This window comes from Geotrypetes seraphini, chromosome 2 (assembly GCF_902459505.1).
Source record: "Geotrypetes seraphini chromosome 2, aGeoSer1.1, whole genome shotgun sequence".
Lineage (NCBI taxonomy): Eukaryota > Metazoa > Chordata > Amphibia > Gymnophiona > Dermophiidae > Geotrypetes > Geotrypetes seraphini.
In genome coordinates, this window is record NC_047085.1 from 296,086,080 (window position 1) to 296,105,940 (window position 19,861).

The 19,861-nt window shown below is 42.6% G+C and overlaps 1 protein-coding gene across 2 annotated transcripts in view; it reads right to left on the reverse strand.

Annotated features, from left to right (window-relative positions):
• Positions 1 to 19,861, reverse strand: part of DNAH5 (dynein axonemal heavy chain 5) — a 598,099-nt gene that overhangs the window by 424,762 nt on the left and 153,476 nt on the right. For both annotated transcript variants that reach the window (XM_033929843.1, XM_033929844.1), the window contains exons 14-16: positions 15,254 to 15,575; positions 13,709 to 13,915; positions 5,008 to 5,179 (exon numbers count right to left, since the gene is read on the reverse strand). In XM_033929843.1, coding sequence (XP_033785734.1) covers positions 5,008 to 5,179; positions 13,709 to 13,915; positions 15,254 to 15,575 — 701 coding nt within the window. The remainder of the gene's footprint in view (positions 1 to 5,007; positions 5,180 to 13,708; positions 13,916 to 15,253; positions 15,576 to 19,861) is intronic.

Here is a 19,861-nt window from a genome sequence, read left to right on the forward strand (position 1 = left end):
CATCAGCACAACCCTTCCATACCACCCTGCCCCCTTTCTCTCCCTGCACCATTCTTTCATTCCAACAGTCCATTTTCTCGCAATGACTGTAGCTGCCGGCTGCTGGTCCACTCCACTCCGACATACTAGCTCTGGAGCAGAGTTGGAAGCCTCGTACTGGAAGGTCCCGCGATGACTCCAGGCTTTGCTCCGGAAGAAGTAAGTTACGTCGGAGGGGGTTGACCCGGCAGATGCAGGGAGTTGCGGCATGAACCCGTGATGACTGCATCTGCTGTGTCCACCCCCTCCGACATAACTTACTTCTTCCGGAGCAAAGCTGGCAGATGAGTCATCGGGGAACCTTCCTGCACCTCAGCGCAGCTGCCGACTCTGCTCTAGAGCAGTGTTTTTCAACCTTTTTACACCCGTGGACCAGCAGAAATAAAAGAATTATTTTGTGGACCGGCAAACTACTAAGAAATTTTAAAAACACATTTCCACCCCATCTTCGCAAGCTCAGTCCCCGCAAACCATCTGATCCCATCTGCACAAGTGTCAGTTATGATTTTATATTGAACATATTTTATTAAAGTATAAAAAGAAACAATATTCTGTACAATTGTCATTTTATAAATATAAATATACAGAGCAAGGACCAACAAAACCCCTGTCTCCTCTCCCCTTCACATATATCCCCTCTACTATCAAGAAAACTGAACAAGCTGAATTATTATAGAATGCTACCCAGAAATATTATGCTAACAGAATACTGCAGTCACACATGACAGGAATAGTGTTAGAGGAGTGCAACTAGGGCAACTGCCCCCTGGTCCGAGAGAGCCCTAAGCTAAAGAAGCACTGCCTGGGCTTTGTAGTCCCCAGTTATATCTCTAGCAGGATATATATTTCAAATCTGATATATTCATTTATTTATAATTTTGAAAATAAACAACAAGTTTAAGTAACACGATACATAATAATATATTAAAAAAAAAGAAAAAAGAATTCAATTAAAGAAAATATTTTACAATCTTCTTAGACCCCAAAACATTTATAGGGGGAGAAGTCTTGAAAATAAAGAGACTTAATTAAAAATCAGGAAAACAAAACCCAAAAAGGAAACAGCTTAACGGGAACAGCTCCTCAGTTCAAAATCACACCCTTTAAATACTGGAGATCTTCTTTGTGTCCAGAAAACTCCGGAGATGTTCTGGAACAAAAAAAGTATATTTTGTCTCCATATATTTAATGAGGCATTTGCAAGGGTATGCCAGTTGAAATGTTGCTCCTAAATCTTTAGTTTCTTGCCTCATTGTCAGAAATATTTTCCTCCTTTCTTGAGTTGTTTTATTAACGTCAGGGTATATTCAAATACGTTGACCAAGAAACGGAGTGTGCAAATTACGAAAGTAAAATTTTAAAACAGCGTTGAGGTCTTGTTCAAACACAAATGAAACAAGTAAGGTAGCTCTTTCTTCCATAATTGACATAGATGTTTCTAAAATAGCTGATATATTTCCCAAATCAGGAGGTTGATTCTGAGGACCTTGAGGATTTTCTTGAGTCTCACTCCTATTTTTCTACCTAGAAAACTAGGTAGATAATACATTTTATTCAAAGGAGGAATAGTCTCTGGAGTGAAACTTAAAATTTGTATTAAGTATTTCCTAAACAATTCCACCGGTGAAATTTCTGAAGATCTAGGAAAATTCAATAGTCTCAGATTCAATCTTCTATTATGATTCTCCAATTGCTCTATTTTCCTATGCATCATTAATTTATCTTTTATCAAACCTTCAGAGACAGATTTCAAAGCAATTATCTCCTGATTCACTTTATCATGTTTATTCTCATTGTCCATTTTTAAATCATCAACTCTTTTTACCAATGAGTCTACCTTAGTCACCAACAATAAAGTTTCCCCTGCTGTTTTTTGAATAGTAGAATCCATTCTCTGGAGTGTCATCCAGTAAAGTTACCTCCGTTGGCAGGGTCAGGTAACACCTTCGGCCCCTAGTTGGCTCTTCTTCACCACAGCTCCGACTTCTGTCCTGCTCCCCTCTCGTGAGTCAGCTCCATCGACCACCTCGGTTATAGAGCTACTCAACCGCCCGAACAGTGCGGCTATGGGAGACGGAGGCACTACCGGGTCGTGAGGCGATAGAGAGACTTCCGGCTCCAGCGCGGCGGCCAAGACCTAGGACGCCAACGATTGCAAGCCTCACACTCCCGCAATCTGTGGAGGAACACTGGCAGCTGCAAAATCCAGCATTGTGTAGCGCATCGGCGTGAATGAACCGGCTGGAGGGGGTCTCAGACAAACCAAGCCTTTGCGCTTCATATGTGGCATAGTGTTCAAAGAAGAAAAAAGATCCCTCAATGCAATCGGCTAGCAGCTCGCCAGTCCCGCCGCTATCTTCAAATCTGATATATTCTAATGACAAAATAGAAATAAAAGGATTTTTTTCTACCTTTTGTTGTCTCTGGTTTCTGCTTTTATCTTCTTTTCACTCTTTTCCTTCCAGCGTCTGCCCTGTCTCTTCAATCCAGCATCTGCTCGTTCCATCCACTGTCTGCCCCTTCCAGAAACTGTCTGTCTCCCCCTGCCATCTCTCCTCTAGACCCCCCCCCCCCTTTGGTCTGGCATCCATCATCTTCCCTCTGTTCCCTCATGGTCTGGCATCTTTCTCCTTTCATCTCTCTTTCCCTCCCCCCTGTGGTTTTTAGCATCTCTCTCTTCTCATTTCATCCGCTCAGATCCGATATCTCTGTCTCCTTCCCCGTTCTCTGGCATCTCTATCTCCTCTCTCTCTTTTCCCTTTTCTGGTCTTTCTTCTTTATTTTCTGTCTCCTTCTAAATTAAATTCTTTCTTACTATGCAGTCCTCAGTTTCCCTCTTTTCATTATGTCTACCCACAGCATGCCACCCCTTTCCTTCACCCCTCCACTATCTCACTAACTCTATCTTCTTCCCCCATCCAGCATATGTCATTTTTCTTTATCCCTCCTTCCATCCAGTATGTGTTCTCTTTCTCCACTTCCATTTAGCATTTGCTCTCCCTTCTCCCCACTTCTATCATCTGCCCTCTTCTCTATCCCCATTCTCTCCACTTCCATCATCTGCCCCCTTCTCTATCCCCATTCTCTCCACTTCCATCATCTGCCCCTTCTCTCTCTTTCCTCCCCACTTCCATCATCTGCCCCTTATCTCTCTTTCCCCCCACTTCCATCATCTGCCCTCTTCTCTCTCCCCCTTCTCTCCACCTCCATCATCTGCCCCTTCTCTCTCCCCTTTCTCCCCACTTCCATCATCTGCCCCTTCTCTCAATCTCTCCATCCACCACAAGCCCATCTTTTTCCTTCCTCACCTTTCCGTTTTTGGCAACAAGATTGGCAACGCCCCCCCCCCCTGCGATGACACTTTAAGATTGGCAAAGGGCCTCCTTCTACCCCCGGCATCAACAGAACTTCAGATCAGCAATGCGTTGCTCAGTCAAAAGCAAAAACAGGAAGCTGAGTTAGAGTAAAGCTTTTGATGTGAGCACTAGAGAATGACATGGGGAAAAATCTGTCTCCGTCACTGCACCGTCCCCTTCACCACCATTCCCTTCACCGCCCCGTCACCATCTCTGCAGCATCCATACAAGCCTCAGTACTGCAATATTTAGCTTATTCCTTCCTTATAAATCAAAGTTCTGGCTGCTGAACTGGAGAAAGAGATGTTCAGTTGGCAGGGCTTTGTTTATAAATTTTTATCAACACAACTAATATACTAATTTATCCTGAAGCAAAAAAAAAAAGAAAGAAAAAGAAATAGAATTTTTTTCTACCTTTGTTGTCTGGTTTCTGTTTTCCTCATCTCATTCAATTCCTTCCATCCACTGTCTCTCTTCTCTCTGCATCTTCCATTTGCTCTGTTACTGTGCCTATCCCTTTCTTCCCCCTTCCAAATTGGTCTAGCACCCATCTTCTTCCCTCCTCTCCCCCCATAATCTGGCATCTTTGTCTTCTTCCCTTCCAGCATCTTCTTGCCACTCTCTGTTCCCCATTTCCCTTCAGCATCTTCTCCCCACTCTCTCTTCCCCATTTCCCTTCAGTGTCCTTCTCCCCCTCTGTCTTTCCCATGTCCTTTCAGCGTCCTTCTCCCCCCTCTGTCTTCCCCATGTGCTTTCAGCGTCCTTCTCCCCCTCTGTCTTCCCCATGTGCTTTCAGCGTCCTTCTCCCCCTCTGTTTTACCCATTTCCCTTCAGCATCTTTTCCTCTCCACCCCACCTTTCTTCCCTTTCTCCCTCCCTGCCCCTTACCTTCGTGGCGCTTTCACCCCTCACCCCTTACCTTCGTGGCGCTTTCACACCCCCCCCCAACAGGCCCAGTCTGACAAACCTCCCTGCCCTGGGGCTGGTGATGTCTAAACTGCCTTCTTACAGCAGCCGGATTCTAAAAGGTAGCCCCAAGAGGCTTACGAGACTTACAAGGGATATTCTGGGAGAGGTTGTTTTTTCAGAGGCCCTCTACAGGAGAGTGTATCTTTGAGAAGGCTTTCCAGAAGCACTGGGCTGCAAGTTATTGGCCCAATGCTCCCAGAAGAGATGAATAATGCAGCTTATGAGACTGATTACACATTGCACTATTCATGTACTGTAGAAGTCAATAACCTGTGGTACTCAGACACTGCAGGTTAGTAACTCCCATGATAAATCAAGGACAGTAACATGCCAATTTTTACTGCACAATAGTAGCTTCTTCCTAAATATGGGTGCAGGTGCTTAAGCCTTCTCTTGAAAATGGAGTTGCATTCATAATTCAAGGAAATAATAAATGAGACACTGAATATATCCTGCTGTAAATTAAGATGTCCTATAGCTCTGATATTATTACTAGTAAATTATAATTATTACAAATTCTGCAAACTTAATCAAATAATTTATAGTTTGAACACCTAGAAATAGTTCCAATTTCTGAATCAATAAGAAAGCTTAACTTGTCACTCTGAAAAAGAAAATACAGATTATATGTATGCAAACATACCATGCCTGTTACTGATGCCATTTAAATATTTCTCAATATTTAGTGAAGTCCAGTTCAGCGAAGTCAAGCCAAGTTTGATAGCATCATCTACTTTCGCCAAATGAGGAGCCATTAGCTGTTCCAGAGGAGAATGAATCTTTGATCGAATCCTTTTATCTTCTGCCAGCATCATCTGGAAGAAGTCATTCCTATTTATTTTTTTATTTTTGCATCTTCAGCTCCTGATTCCATTCAGCAAACTCAAAGTGGTTTTGCAACATCAATAAAAATACAGTAATACAACATAAATCAGGCTCCCAATACATGTTAGCATAATGTGTATAGGAGCAATTCTATAATAGGGTCTAGACTTAGGCACCTGGAGGGTACATGTTAGGAGCCTATTATATAAAGGAATGTAGGCCCTATGTAGAATACTAGCGTTATCAAGTATCTGTGTGCCTAACATTTGGTGCTTGCAGTTATGTCAGCCATAGAGTTAGTGTAAGTGTGAGTACCTAAGTGCTACAGGAGCATGAGTAACATATAGTATTTTGTAAGTTATGTGTGTAAGTAGGTGTCCCACCTATGCTCTGCCCCTATGTACACTTGCTCTCCCTGCAAATACATGCTATGTAAGTTACCTTAGGTGGGTTAAAATGTTTTATCATGTATTGTACCAACATGTCATACAAGTATTTTGATTGTGATTTGAATATTTTTACTGCTGTAATTGTCTATTGCTTGTGTTTGACTTATACTTGCTGTACACCGCCTTGAGGGAATTCCTTCAAAAAGGCGGTAAATAAATCCTAATAAATATATATTTGCAGAACAACACTTAGGTGCCATGCTCGCATTTATGTGCAGAAGTGTGCACATGCATGCATAAATGCTAGTATTCTAAACACTTCCATGTGTACTACAGGATGGGTTCTATAAACTGCCTCAAAAATAAGCTCAGAAAAGATCAGCACTAAGCACAATTTTATAATGGGGGGGTGTCCTTTATAGAATCATTATTAGCACTGGTTCCTGTGGCCTAAGTTGGGGGATCTTTTCCAGATAAGCCCCGCCAAAAAGTTAACCCCCGCCACAGTTTTAGCTAACACCATGCTAAGTGAATACTTGAGGAAAGTGATATACAAGGGGGGGCTCCACCCCCCCTTGAAACCCCCCCGAGTCATTATTCAAATCATGTGAATAATTTCCTCGGAGGGCTTCAATAGTTTAATAATTTATAAGGTGGCGTGGCTTAAGTTTTCGCCCGTGCACTTTTTGCATTAGTGGTGGTGGGGCTTAAGTTTTCGCCCGTGCACTTTTTGCATTAGTGGCGGGACTTATCTGGAAAAGACCCAAGTTGGGTGCGAATATACCCATTATTCTGTAACACATGCAACTTTTTGGAACGCCTCTCACAAGCCCATGCACCTCCCAAGGGCACATCCCCCTTTGAATCATGCGTGATTCAATTTAGGTGACAAGCATGCAGATACTCAAGAAAATCCTAATTGGTGCCAAGTAACATCAATAATTGGTTGTTAGCAGCCAATTATTGCTCATTAACAGCTTGTTAACCAATTAAATTGTGCATCCATCTCAGGATCAAGTCCAAATTTAGGCACCCAAATCTGGGAGCTATATATAGAATCTGAGGTAAAGCACACATAAATGTTAGCTCCTAGGTTAGCCCCAATACAGGGTAATTAACAGGTCTTCTAGGTTGGGAATCCCACTAGGTGCCTATTTTCTAAAGCCTGTTGAAGTGGTGTACATTCAAGTACAGTGTGTATCTTTCTGTCCCTGGAGGGATCATAATCTGAGTTTGCACCTGAGGCAATGGAAGGTTAAGTGACTTGCTGCAATAGGATTTGAACTGAGCAAAAGACATATAGGTGACTATGTATTTTTTTTTTTAAATAATCTTATAAACCTGTTAGAATGACAGCTAATAACAGAGCCACATACATTTATACCTGCTTGATAGAAAGAGAAAATGCATGCAGCTAAAGTACATGTGTAATTGTGTATTTTATAGTTTGTGTGTTGTATTTGTGACTCCACTCATGCTCGAGCCAAACCATGCCCAGAACATGCCTACATGTGGGTTGAATAAAAGTGTACACCCTCTTGTCACCATGCATACATTTATGTGTATATACCATGGGCAATTTTATAAGTGGCTTTTTATGCATGTAAAGCAGGGTTTAAATGCAAATCATTCATTACAAAATTACCCCCTGAATGAGTTACGATGTCTGCAAAGGAAGATTTTACTACTGTGCAAAACCATGGATGCCAAAAGCAAGTTCTTGCTACACAAGTATAAGCCTCATTTATTTATTTTAAAGAAAGTACAGTGCTGAAATCCTATTATTGTGGAAAAGCTATAAGGAGCTGGCAAAGCTATGAAAAAGGCAGAGATGCAAATGGAGGAAAAGGTAGCCAACGCAGTAATACTAAGGAACAAGACATTTTTATAGAAATGTACCGTAAGTGATAAGAGAAAGTGTCAAAATGGCACTGTGAGACTCAAGGGAGAAGAGGACAAATATGCAGAAACTGATAAGGATAAGGCTGAACTGCTTAACAATTATTTCTGTTCTGTTTTCACAAATGAAAGACTGGGGGTTAAGACCAAAGAAAACAAATGGGAATGGGAATGTTTGTGTGGTGGACTGTGTTTGGAAGGAGCTAGCTAAATTAGAAATAGACAAATCTTTATTGTTGAAGGTCAAAGAAATGTGTGAGCATTGGAATACATTATATCTTTCTAGGTGGGGGAGAGTCCAAACCATCAAAATGATGATCTCGCCTGTAGTTTGTTACCAATCTATTTTCAGTTATCCTTTTATAAAAAAAAACTAAATGAGATTCTTTCAAAATTTATTTGGCTTGGTAAAACTCCTAGAACAGCCTAAATATCTTTACAAAAATCTCAATCGATGGGAGGGGTAAATTTTCAAAATTTTTACAGATATTTTATTTTGCATCAGGGTATGTATTGGATCACTCCTGAACTCATGGAGAATCTACCGGACTGGTTGATTCTTGAAAGTCATCTTATGGCCCCACTTCATCTTATTAAATATATTCTAATTATATTTAATTGATAGGTGACAGGTTTTTTTCTATTTATTGTTGTATAACATACTCACTTCATATTAGCCATATATTGAGTATCAAGCTTCCTAGAATTTACAAAGATAATATTATTTTTCATTCAACTTGGATTACGTTAAAATTTATAGATTGTTTAACTCCTGTTCCAATGCAACAAACAAAATGTCAATCCCTATGGTTGAACTCCAAGGTACAAATCGGTGATTCTAAAATCTTATGGAAACATTGGTTGATGGCAGGCATTCGAACTTTAAATGATGTAATTTTGAAGTAATTACTCAAAAAATATGTATAGATGGACTGTGCTTGACAGTAATCCTCTTCTAAAAATTACTATTTAACAAAACACTCCGGTAAATCATCTGTTATTTGAGAAGGGATACTCAAGTGCTTGCAGCTATTTGTGACCTTAGACCTTAATCTAGTCAATATAGCCTTAATGCAAGCTATCATTGGTCCCTTTAAACTCTCCCTATTTATTTCCTATTGTTTATATATCTTATTGTGCTTATAAATACCACATTTTTAATGTAATAACGTTAGCAAACAGTATTAAAGAACTCCACACTATAACTAAGGGCTTCTTTTACTAAGGTGTGTTAGTGTTTTTAGCGCGTGCAGCATTGCCGTGCACACTAACCCCGTGCTACACGCCAAAAACTAATGCCAGCTCAATGTTGGCGTTAGCGTCTAGCGCACGTGGCAACCCCACTGGCTCAAGAACCCAAAGGACAACCCAACAAAATCAGCACTCAGGATCTAGCAGACTTCTTTCTCAACAAAATCAAAACTGTACAATCAGAGGTAGCCAAATCAATCCCCAACTAGACACATATGCTCAGTACATCTCAACACACCCCTGAACCCACCAAAGCAGACCAAATACGTATATAATTAAGTATGTTTAATATTTAAGAAAATTTTACTTTATATTGTCAATAACATTTAATTTGCACGTGTTAAGATATCAATCTGTATGTATTAAAGCTTTGTACATCGCCTAGTGATTTAAAATAGGCGATTCATTAAGAATAAATAAACTTGAAACTTGAAACTTGATCTCATTCTCCAATCTGTCCATCCCTGACACAAAAAACTACTATCCAAACTATCCACTGCAGCTCCCTAGAAAACTGTCCGTCTTACCTTCTCACTGCCACTTCTGGACAAATCACCACCTGGATCACCAACTTACTCAATAACTCCCTAAACCAAGGCCACTTGCCAAAGTTATTGGGAAAGATTGCCCTCACCCCAATACCAAAATCACCAAAGGCAGATCTCTCTTTGGCTTCAGATTATAGACCTATCGCCAGCATATCCATTTTCACAAAAATCATTGAGACCCATGTAAGTAAACAACTCACAATTTACATGGAGCAACACTCATACCTTCACCCATCCCAATTTGGATTCCGTCAACAACATAGCACAGAGCTTCTCCTCCTCACCTTAATCACAAAAACCAAACAACTGCTCAGCACAGGACGCCAAGCAATACTCCTCTAATTCGATATTTCAGCAGCCTTCGACTCAGTTGACCACCATTTACTACTAATAAAACTATCAGAAATAGGCATAACAGGCACAATGGTTCTCAGATGTCCTAAAAAACAGAGAATATATCGTCAATAAGAGCGGAAAGACCTCCAACCCCTGGAAAGCCTTCTGTGGTGTGCCAAAAGGCTCTCCACTCTCCCCCATCCTATTCAATCTCTTCATGAGCTCTCTAGGTAACATCAAATTCGAAGACGAAAGCATAATGTCATACGCAGATGACATTTTTCTCCTTATTCCCATAACCAAAAATCAATCAGACTTACCCAACAAAATCTCACACAATATAGAAAAAAATCCAAAATTGGGCAACAACCAACAAACTGAAGCTAAACACAACTAAAACCAAAGTTCTATACTTCCGCATGGCCCAGCAAACGGCACCTACAAGCATCACCCATCGATCAGGCGAAACCCTCTCCATAGATGAGTCCTCCAAAATCCTAGGTTGCATATTGCAGTGTTTTTCAACCGCTGTTCCGCGGCACACTAGTGTGCCGTGAGATGTTGCCTGGTGTGCCGCAGGGCCGCCGGGCCCGGAGCTGACAGGGGGCCCGAGGCAGGGGCGCCAGTAGCTCGCCAAGGCAAAGTGAGTCGATCACCCAGGACTCACTTTGTCTTGGCGATCTAATCTATCGGACCTATCAGTCTTCCTCTCCCCGACGTCAATTCTGCAGTCGAAGAGGAAGTTCGGGCCAGCCAATCGCTGCCTGGCTGGGCGGAACTTCCTCTCCGATTGTAGAATTGACGTCAGGGAGAGCATGCGTCGGCGTCGGCTTTGGGGCCTGTTATCCATTGGTGGGTCCTGTTCCCCGATGGCAGCGGCAGTGGCAGTGGCTTGGGGAATGGCAGGGAGAAAGAAAGAAAGGGGGCAGGCAAGGAAACAGAAGGAAAGAAGAGAAACAGAAAAAAAGAAAGAAAGGTCAGGGAGAGAGGAAGAAAAAGTTGGGGGAGGGAATGAGGTGTGGAGGAGAGAAAGCATACAGGCTGATAGAAGGGAAGAAAGATTGGATGCACAGTCAGAAGAAGAAAGTGCAACCAGAAATCACCAGACAAGGTAGGAAAAATGATTTTATTTTAAATTTAGCAAAGTGGAGGCAGTATTACCACAGTTTTCAAAGGAATTTGCCCAAATAACTTAATAGTTAACTGGGTAAATTCCCAGAGATGAAAACTTCCCTTCACTTACTATGCACAGTTCTGAATTTATATCTGCTGTCTATATTTTACAATATGGTCACCTTTTACTAAACCGCAATAGTGGTTTTTAGCGCAGGGAGCCTATGAGCGTCAAGAGCAGCGCTGGACATTCAGCGCAGCTCCCTGCGCTAAAAACTGCTATTGTGGTTTAATAAAAAGGATGGAGGGTATATTTGTCTATTTTTGTATGCTATAAAAACCAAATACAGAGAGAGACTGAGAGCTGTTGACGAAGAGCTACGTGTGTGTCTTTCTTCGATTCCAGCCAGAATATCAGCTTTGTGTTCAGCCAAACAGGCCCAGGTTTCGCACTGAATAAAGTATTTTATAATTTTTATTTCGTAATAAAGTAATTATAAAATACTTTTTTTGTGTTTATTTGATTCCTATTCAAGAGAATTACTTTATATATAGTCAATATAGGCAGAGAGTTAAATTTTTTAACATTTTCTAATGGTGGTGTGCCTCGTGATTTTTTTCATGAAACAAGTGTGCCTTTGCCCAAAAAAGGTTGAAAAACACTGGCATATTGGACTGCTCTCTAACCATGGAACCCCAAATATCTAGTCTCCGAAAGAAATCCCTCTATACCCTGAGACAATTAAGACTAATCAGACCTTACTTTCACCAATACCACTTTGCCTTAATCGTATAACTGATGATCCTACCACAACTGGACTACTGTATCTCCATCTACATGGGAATCAATACTGCTCTAATTCACAAACTGCAACTCATCCAAAACACTGCCGTAAGACTTATCTTCAACCTGAGAAAGTACGACTCAGTCACAACTTTCATCAAACAAATGCAATGTGAGGAAGGGAGGAGAAGTCCTGTGTAGTAGAGACCAGGTGAAGACCCCTGAGATTTCCCCCATTTAAGCAAAAAACAGGCCAATACAGCTAAAGACCTAAAATGGTTGCTGAAAGAGCAAAAAGACACTTTGACTAACAAACTGTCAACTCTTAAAAGACACTTCTGCTTTTCTTGAAAGCAGGGTCAAACAGAAAGCACAGCTGGAGAGAAAAACAATTCTAGTGAAAAAGAGATCTTAGCTCTACAGTGACATGATAAGCTTATGAGAGCTTATCAAGAAGAAGGGCGGTACTACACAAGACGTGAAGATGCAAGAGCTAACCACAGAGCTGAAAAACTGTTAGGCCCAGGTGCTCTAAAGAGGAACTTGGTATATTAACAGGACATTTAGGGGAAGTAAGGGAGAAGTAGATGAAAAAAGGCGTGACACAGGATCACTCAATTATGTTAACCAATCCATAAATTAATAAATGAGATAATGAATATGATTAAACCAATGAAAGTGTGAAATGTAACATGCACCAACATGGGCCAGAGCTGTCAGAATCATATAAAAGAAAGCTCTTTGAAACAAGGAGTCAGAACTCATCGGAAGTTCTCCATCAGTCTGGCCAGCCTGGTGTATGCTCTATTACTCTGTATGCTGTGTGATTTGTTCCTGTAAGCTATTGCTATTTGATTATTAAACTCATATTATTTGTATCAGTATAAAGAGAGTTCAGTGGTCTGTCTGTGAAGGCCGTAATAGCAGGGTCTTCAAACGGCTACCCATCCCATCACGAATAACATTCAAAATATCTTGCATCATTTACCGCATACTTTATGGAAACTCTGCGGTCCCACTTATCTAACTCTTCTCAATAGCATGGTCTACTTCCCGCAGAACCCTCAACCGGATGCTACTAAATCTCCCATCCACTAAAGATCTTCACTATAAAAATGAGTTTTCCACTCCATGCTTACCTTCCTAGGAGTCAAAACTTGGAATGGCCTTACAGAAAAGACCAGAACTGAACCTTGCCACATCATCTACCGAAGAAAACTGAAAACCCATCTGTTTGATACTTAATCTCCTTTACCATCTCTTCTCTCCCTTTCCCTTCTTCCCTTCCTCCTCTCTCCCCTCTTTTTCTCTCCCCTTCCTCTCCCTCTTACCTATCCACCTCCTCTCTCTCCCTCCTCTTTCTCTCCCCACTTACCTCTCTTTACAGTTGCCTTGAGCCTGTATAGGTATGAGCGACACACAAATAGAAGATTAGATTAGATTGGAATAAAAGTGAGAAAACGGTCCAGGAGGGAGCTTGCACCCCTCATGAATGACCTCCAGCATCCATCAATCTGAAGAGATCTATGTTCAAGCCTGCCAGTGCTCTGCCAGCCTGTCCCCCAACCTTAGGGGAATGGCCACTGTCTATCCTTCAGTCCTGTGTATCCTTGTGGATTACTCCCCCTTAAGACTGACTCCTGCCACCCCACTTAGCAACTCGATAATGTTCTGTGTCATGAAAATTGAAAGGATACTAAAATCTATAGAAGTATAACAATCACTCTCCCTATTCATTATCATTATTCCTCTGATACTTTATGACTCAGGGGAGATATGAGAGAGGTCTATAAAACACTGAGTGACTGGAAAGGGTAGATGTGAATCGCTTATTCACTCTTTCTAAAAAATACTAGGACTAGGAGGCGTGCGATGAAGCTAATAAGTAGTAGATTTAAAACAGACTGGAGAAAATATTTCTTCACACAATGTATAATTAAACACTGAAATTCGTTGCTGGAGAATGTGGAGAAATCAGTTAGCTTAGCAGGGTTTAAAAAAGGTTTGGATCATTTCCTACAAGAGAAGTCTATAGGTCATTATTGAGATGGCCTGGGAAACCCAACTGCTTATTCCTGGATTTTATTACTTGGGATCTCGCTAGGTACTTGGGACCTAGGTTGGCCACTGTTGAAAACAGGATACTGAGCTTGATGGCAATTCTTATGTTCTTATGTTATGTTCTTAAGATAACTATACCTGAAGTTTGTCATAATTCTTTTTGAATAGGTCTTGTTTCTGTTGCAGAGACACTGCAAAATGTGGGATTTCAAGATCCATATGAGCCATACACTCAGTCTCTCGAATCAGTGTCAGTATCATGGGGTCAAGGTTCACAAGTAATTCCCCAGTTTCATCAACCTTCACCAACAAAGAAGCCTGAAGCCCAGACTTAGCCGTATCGATCTAAAGACAAAATATGCAATTTATTAGAGTCTAAACAACCGATAGACTTATTTTGATATACAAATCAATTTCTTCTGAAATAACATAATCAAGGTACATAATGTGATGGAGACATTGAGGCCCCCTTTTATCAAGCAGTAAAAGCTCCGATACTCATAGAATTCCTATGAGCACAGAACTTTTACTGCAGCGGTCTGTAATTTTAAAAACCCTTATGCAGCTTGATAAAAGGGAGCCTTAAAGTAATGTATTTATTAAAGCTTATATATCACACTTCAAAACCTATCCTTTTAAGCAAGTAAATACTAATGAACTTCTTAATTTTGCACCTCAGTGCATTATGACATCACAGACTCTTTTGTATTCTAAGAATGAAAACAAAGAAGATTTGCATTACCATGGTATAATTACTTCAGTACTGCACTATTAAAAGGAATAATTATTTAACTAGTGTAACATAAGTAAATTTGTTTAAAAAAACAAACAAACAGGATTCAAATTTTTATTTATAGAGCACTCAAGATTTTTCATTCCTAAGCCTAACTATGGAGTGGCTCCTATAAATGAAAAGCAAACATTTTATAGAAAAAAAATATATATACTGGTCAATATTCAGCCAGCAGTGGTCAGCAGTTTTTGAAGCACTAACCATGGCTAGCTGAATTAATCCAGGATAATCAATGCTGAGCCATGTCTAGGCTCCAGCACTGAATATATAGATATGACCAGACATGTCTTGGTTATTGTATATTATGCAGCTGGGACCTGTATAAAGAAACGCAGGTTCCTCCCAAACCCTCTAACCAGACAGGCACCCCCCCCCCCAACATGGCCCAACCTGCCTTCCTTGGACCCCTCACAAGTATCAAAGCCCATCCCCCAACAGGACCCTAGCAGGAGTACTAAAAGATCACTGCTAGAGATCACAGTAACTATTTTGTCACTGAAGCCACTAAAGGCAGGAGCGAATGGGGTTCATTCCTGCCTCAGGTAGGCTGGGGGTGGGGAGAGGACTACTAGGATGAAGGGCTCCGGGAGGGGAGAACAATGCAAAATAGAGGTCAGGATCCAGAAGCTATGCAGGTATCAGCCCATCTGGTTACACAGGCACAGGCACTGAATATTGCTGGCACCTGCATAACTGTGACTCCTCCCCAACTGTACCCTCTTAAGGTCCCTTTCTCAGCTCATTTCAAGATTATACTGCCCAGTTGAGTGCCATTAAATATTGGCAACCAGACCAGAGTGCAATTTAAGCAGGCAGAAGCCTCTTTGCCCACTTAAATTCCATTGAATATTGACCCAATAACTAAACAAGAAAGAAAGCGGATACTTCACCTGTTTAAGCCATGCCCTATGGAACAGGACTTCATATTCCAAGAGAACCTTTGCCACTTTGTTATAGTTTCGGATGATACGTTTGGCATCTTCTGTTTGCAGAACCATGGGAAGCTGCTGGAAAAGTTCCATTGGCTGCTGGATCCTATGGAAGAGCTGACGAGCCCATGAAATCCTCCCAGCAATAGGAGGTAGATCACGGCCTAAAGGAGGTTCATTTTTCTGCTTTGTGTACAATCTGGAGACCATCTCGATGTCATGGCCATAGTTTTGAAGAATCTTGTGATATTTTTCATCAATGCCCAAATTAGGTATTTTCAATCTGATCATGCAAGAAATAAAGTGACAACAAGTTGAGTTGAGTTTAGAGCAGGAGTGTCCAACCTTTTGGCTTTCCTGGGCCAAATTGGCAGAAAAAAATTTTTTTGGACCGCATAAACACTAATACTAGCCAATGAGCCAAGAAAAGGTTGAGCAGGTCCCAAATTTGCAATCACTAATATAGAAGATGTACGTGTCTAATAATAAACCTTCATTAAAGGGACACTTACCCTGACTGAGTGATCCTCCACGTGCACTGCTGACAGTGGGAGCAGCCACAGGCTTCCACATCCCCACTCTGATGAGCAGGGATACACGCTCCTGGTTCTCTCATTCACTTCTATTACAGCTACGGTGAGCCTCTTCAGAGGTGAGCCTCATCAGAGCGGGGATGTTGAATCAGCTGTCAGAAGCGCATGTGAAGGATCGTTTAATCAGGGTAAATATTACTGCTTTTTTGGGCCTCCCACTTTGAGCTTAAGCTCCCTCAAAATGAACACCTCCCCTGTTGTAGCTAGTAGGAATCCCCAAGCCTCACCAACTGACAGCCACCACCTCCCCCTCCAACTTCCCAAGTTCTGCAGCTGGCAGCAATATTGCAGAGCTGCTGCCTTCCCTCCTCCCTGCCCCCACATACACACACTTTGGCTTTCATGCATGTAAGAAATCAGGGGCAGCTTGAAGATATTGCCATTGGTTGCAAAGCTTGGAGATTTTGAGTTGCCAGACTGGAGGAAGATGTCTTCAGTTGGCAGGGCTTAAGAATCCCCACTAAGTCAAGTATTTATAAATTGCACTCAGGCAGGGAAAAACTTTGGTGCCCATCCACTAATAATGGGCTCGTCCCTCCCCCAAATCAGCTGTATATGACTAAGCCACTGAATACAAAAATAATTGTGATGTACATATCCCAAAGCTAACATATTCCAGTTAATAAATTCAAAATAAAACCATTTTTTCTTCCTTGTTGACTGGATGTTTTGTTTTTCCATCATCTTGGTCCCAGTTTCTCTCTGTTTTTTCTCTATCTTCAACTAATTCTCTTTCCAGTGTCTGCTGTTCATTTTTTCTCCTCTTCTCTCGTTCCATTTCCTTCTTATGCCTGTCTCCAACGTATTGATTTTTCCCTTTCAGCTTTCTTAACTTTTTCTTTTCTGCCTCTGTCTACTCAAATCTTGCCTTCTTTCTCACCCTTCTTTTTAAATGTTCAGCTATCTCTCAATTCTCCATCTTCTCTGTCTCTAGCTCTCCCATTTTCCATCTCACTCCTTTCCCAGCCTCCTATTCCCTTCTATCTACTCCCCATTACCACATTTCTACCACTGTACTCACTGCTCTCTCACTCATCTTGTCATTTCCATTTTTACCTCATCCACAGGGCTCACCACTTTCTGAATACCCCTCCCTCTCTCCATTGGTCAGGCTATAAAGCCGTCCCTTTCTTTCCATCCCCTAGCATCATCTTATCCCAGCTCTCTTCCCTCCTGCCCTCCTATGGTTCCATCTCTCCTCTGTCTCCATGATCCAACAATTTGCTCCCTCTCTTTTCTGTTTTTCTTCTTCCCTTCCCTCTTGATGCTGAACAATGAAATGAAGGACAAAAAAGAGAGAGATGCTGCATCTCTCTGCCTTCCATCCACAGTCCTAACATTTCTCCCTCCCTCCCATCCCCAGATCTCTCCCTTTCTCTTCCCAACTGTCCCCCATCCCATCTCTCCCCCTGCCTGCCTGCCTGCCTCCCTTCTTCAGGTCCACCATTTCTTTCTTTCTCTTCCCAACAGTTCTCCCTTCAAGTATCTCTTTCCCTCTTCCTCCACACTACCCCAGGTCTAACTTCTCTCCCTTCAGACCATTGCCTACCATCTCTCTCTGTCCTCTGTTTCTGGTCCCATAAGTTTTCCCCCCACACCCAATCTGGAACTTCTTTTAATATCCTCCCACCAAAAAAAAGCCGCATCTCTGAACAAATCCCCCTTGCTTTAATCGTCTTATCCTCACTCTCTTCTTTCTAGACAGCATCTGTCCTCTCTCTATCTTCCATGCAGCATCAGCCCCTTCCATCCACTGTCTGCCCTCTCTCTCTCTGGCCCTTCCATTTCTCTGTCTGCTCTCTCACCGTTCCATATGATATCTTCCCTCTTTCTATGTTTTCTCCATAAACTGTCTATCCTGTGCCCCTTCTCTCCTTTGTATATGATTCATTTCAGCTTCACCCCCTCTCCATTTTTCTGTCTCCACCCCTCCCCTATGCTCTTACATCTCTTTCTTCTCTTTTCCTTCCCTCCCCCATGCCCTGGCATCTCTCCTCTCCTTCCAACTCCCCCTTCCCCTCCCCCACCATTATCTGGCATCCCCTCTCATTCCTTTCTCTCCTTCCTTCCTTCCTTTCCCCTGGCCTGGCATCTCTCTCCTTCCCTCCCCTCCCATGCCCTGGCATCTCTCACTCCCATCCAGTAGCGTACCAAGGGGGGGGCGGGAGGGGCGGTCCGCCCCGGGTGCCGCCTTAGGGGAGGGTGCACATCTGGCCCGGTCCCTATCGCGCTCCCACCCTCCCAGCGAAAGCAGCATCGGCGCCATTACCGAAAAAGGTAATGGCGCCAGGCCTTGGAGCACCGAGGCAGACCGCTTCTCCCCCCTCCCAGCCGAACCCCCGCTGACCTCCTATCTCCCCCCCTAAGTGAACCTTTCCGACCCTCCCAGCGAAAGCAGCAAACCTCCTTCAAGTAGCGTCGGCTTTCTCCTCCCTCAGAGGGAGGAGAAAGCCGTGAAGGAGGTTTGCTGCTCTCGCTGGGAGGGTTGGAAAGGTTCACGGGGGGGAGATAGGAGGGTCAGCAGGGGTTCGGCTGGGAGGGGGGAGAAGCGGTCTGCCTCGGTGCTCCATTACCTTCTTCGGGCAGCAGCAGCGTTTACAATTCGCTGCTGTTGCCAGCTTCAGGCCTTGTTCTCTGGCGGGTCCTGCCTACTTCCTGTTTTCATGAAGACAGGACCCGACAGAGAGGAAGGCCTGAAGCGGGCAACAGCAGTGAATTGTGAATGCTGCTGCTGCCTGATGAAGTTCAGGACATCGGGGAAGGAGCAGGGAGAAATCGGCTGCTGGCTTGGGGCTGAGGGTAGGGAAAGAATTGTGGAAGTGGAGAAATTGGCACAATGGCTTTATGGGGCTAGGGGGAGAGAGAAAGAAAGGAAAAAATAAAGAGGGGGGGCTAGGGGGAGAGAGAAAGAAAGGCAGAAATAAAGAGGGGTCAGGGGGAGAGAGAAAGAAAGGCAGAAAGAAAGAGGGGGACCAAGGGGAGAGAGAAAGAAAGGCAGAAATAAAGAGGGGGTCAAGGGGAGAGAAAAATAAAGAGGGAGGCCAGGGGGAGAGAGAAAGAAAGGCAGAAATAAAGAGGGGGGCCAGGGGGAGAGAGAAAGAAAGGCAGAAATAAAGAGGGGGTCAAGGGGGAGAGAAAGAAAGGCAGAAAGAAAGAGGAGGGCCAGGGGGAAAGAGAAATAAAGAGGGAGGCCAGGGGGAGAGAGAAAGAAAGGCAGAAATAAAGAGGGGGGCCAGGGGGAGAGAAAAAGAAAGGCAGCAATAAAGAGGGGATTCAGGGGGAGAGAGAAAGAAAGAGGGGGGGCAGGAGAAGAAAGAAGAAGGACCAGAAACTCATGAAATCACCAGACAAAAAGGTAGGAAAAATGATTTTATTTTCAACTTAGTGATCAAAATGTGTCCGTTTTGAGAATTTATATCTGTTGTCTATATTTTGCACTATGGCCCCCTTTTACTAAACCGCAATAGCGTTTTTTAGGGCAGGGAGCCTATGAGCGTCGAGAGCAGCGTGGGGCATTCAGTGCAGCTCCATGCGCTAAAAACCGTTATCGCAGTTTAGTAAAAAGGGAGGGGAAATATTTGTCTATTTTTGTATAATTGCTACTAAGGTGACATTGCATAAAGTCATCTGCCTTGACCTCTTTGAAAACCCGCAGAATATAAATGATAATTAACATTTTCTCTGCGTACAGCGTGCTTTGTGTTGGATATTGGATGCACAGTCAGAAGAATAAAGTGCAACCAGAGACTGATGAAATTACCAAACAAAGGTAGGAAAAATGATTTTATTTTCAATTTAGTTATCAAAATGTGTCCGTTTTGAGAATTTATATATGCTGTCTATATTTTGCACTATGGCCCCCTTTTACTAAACCGCAATAGCGGTTTTTAGCGCAGGGAGCCCATGAGCGTTGAGAGCGTAGGGCATTCAGCGCAGCTCCCTGCACTAAAAACTGCTATCGCGGTTTAGTAGAAAG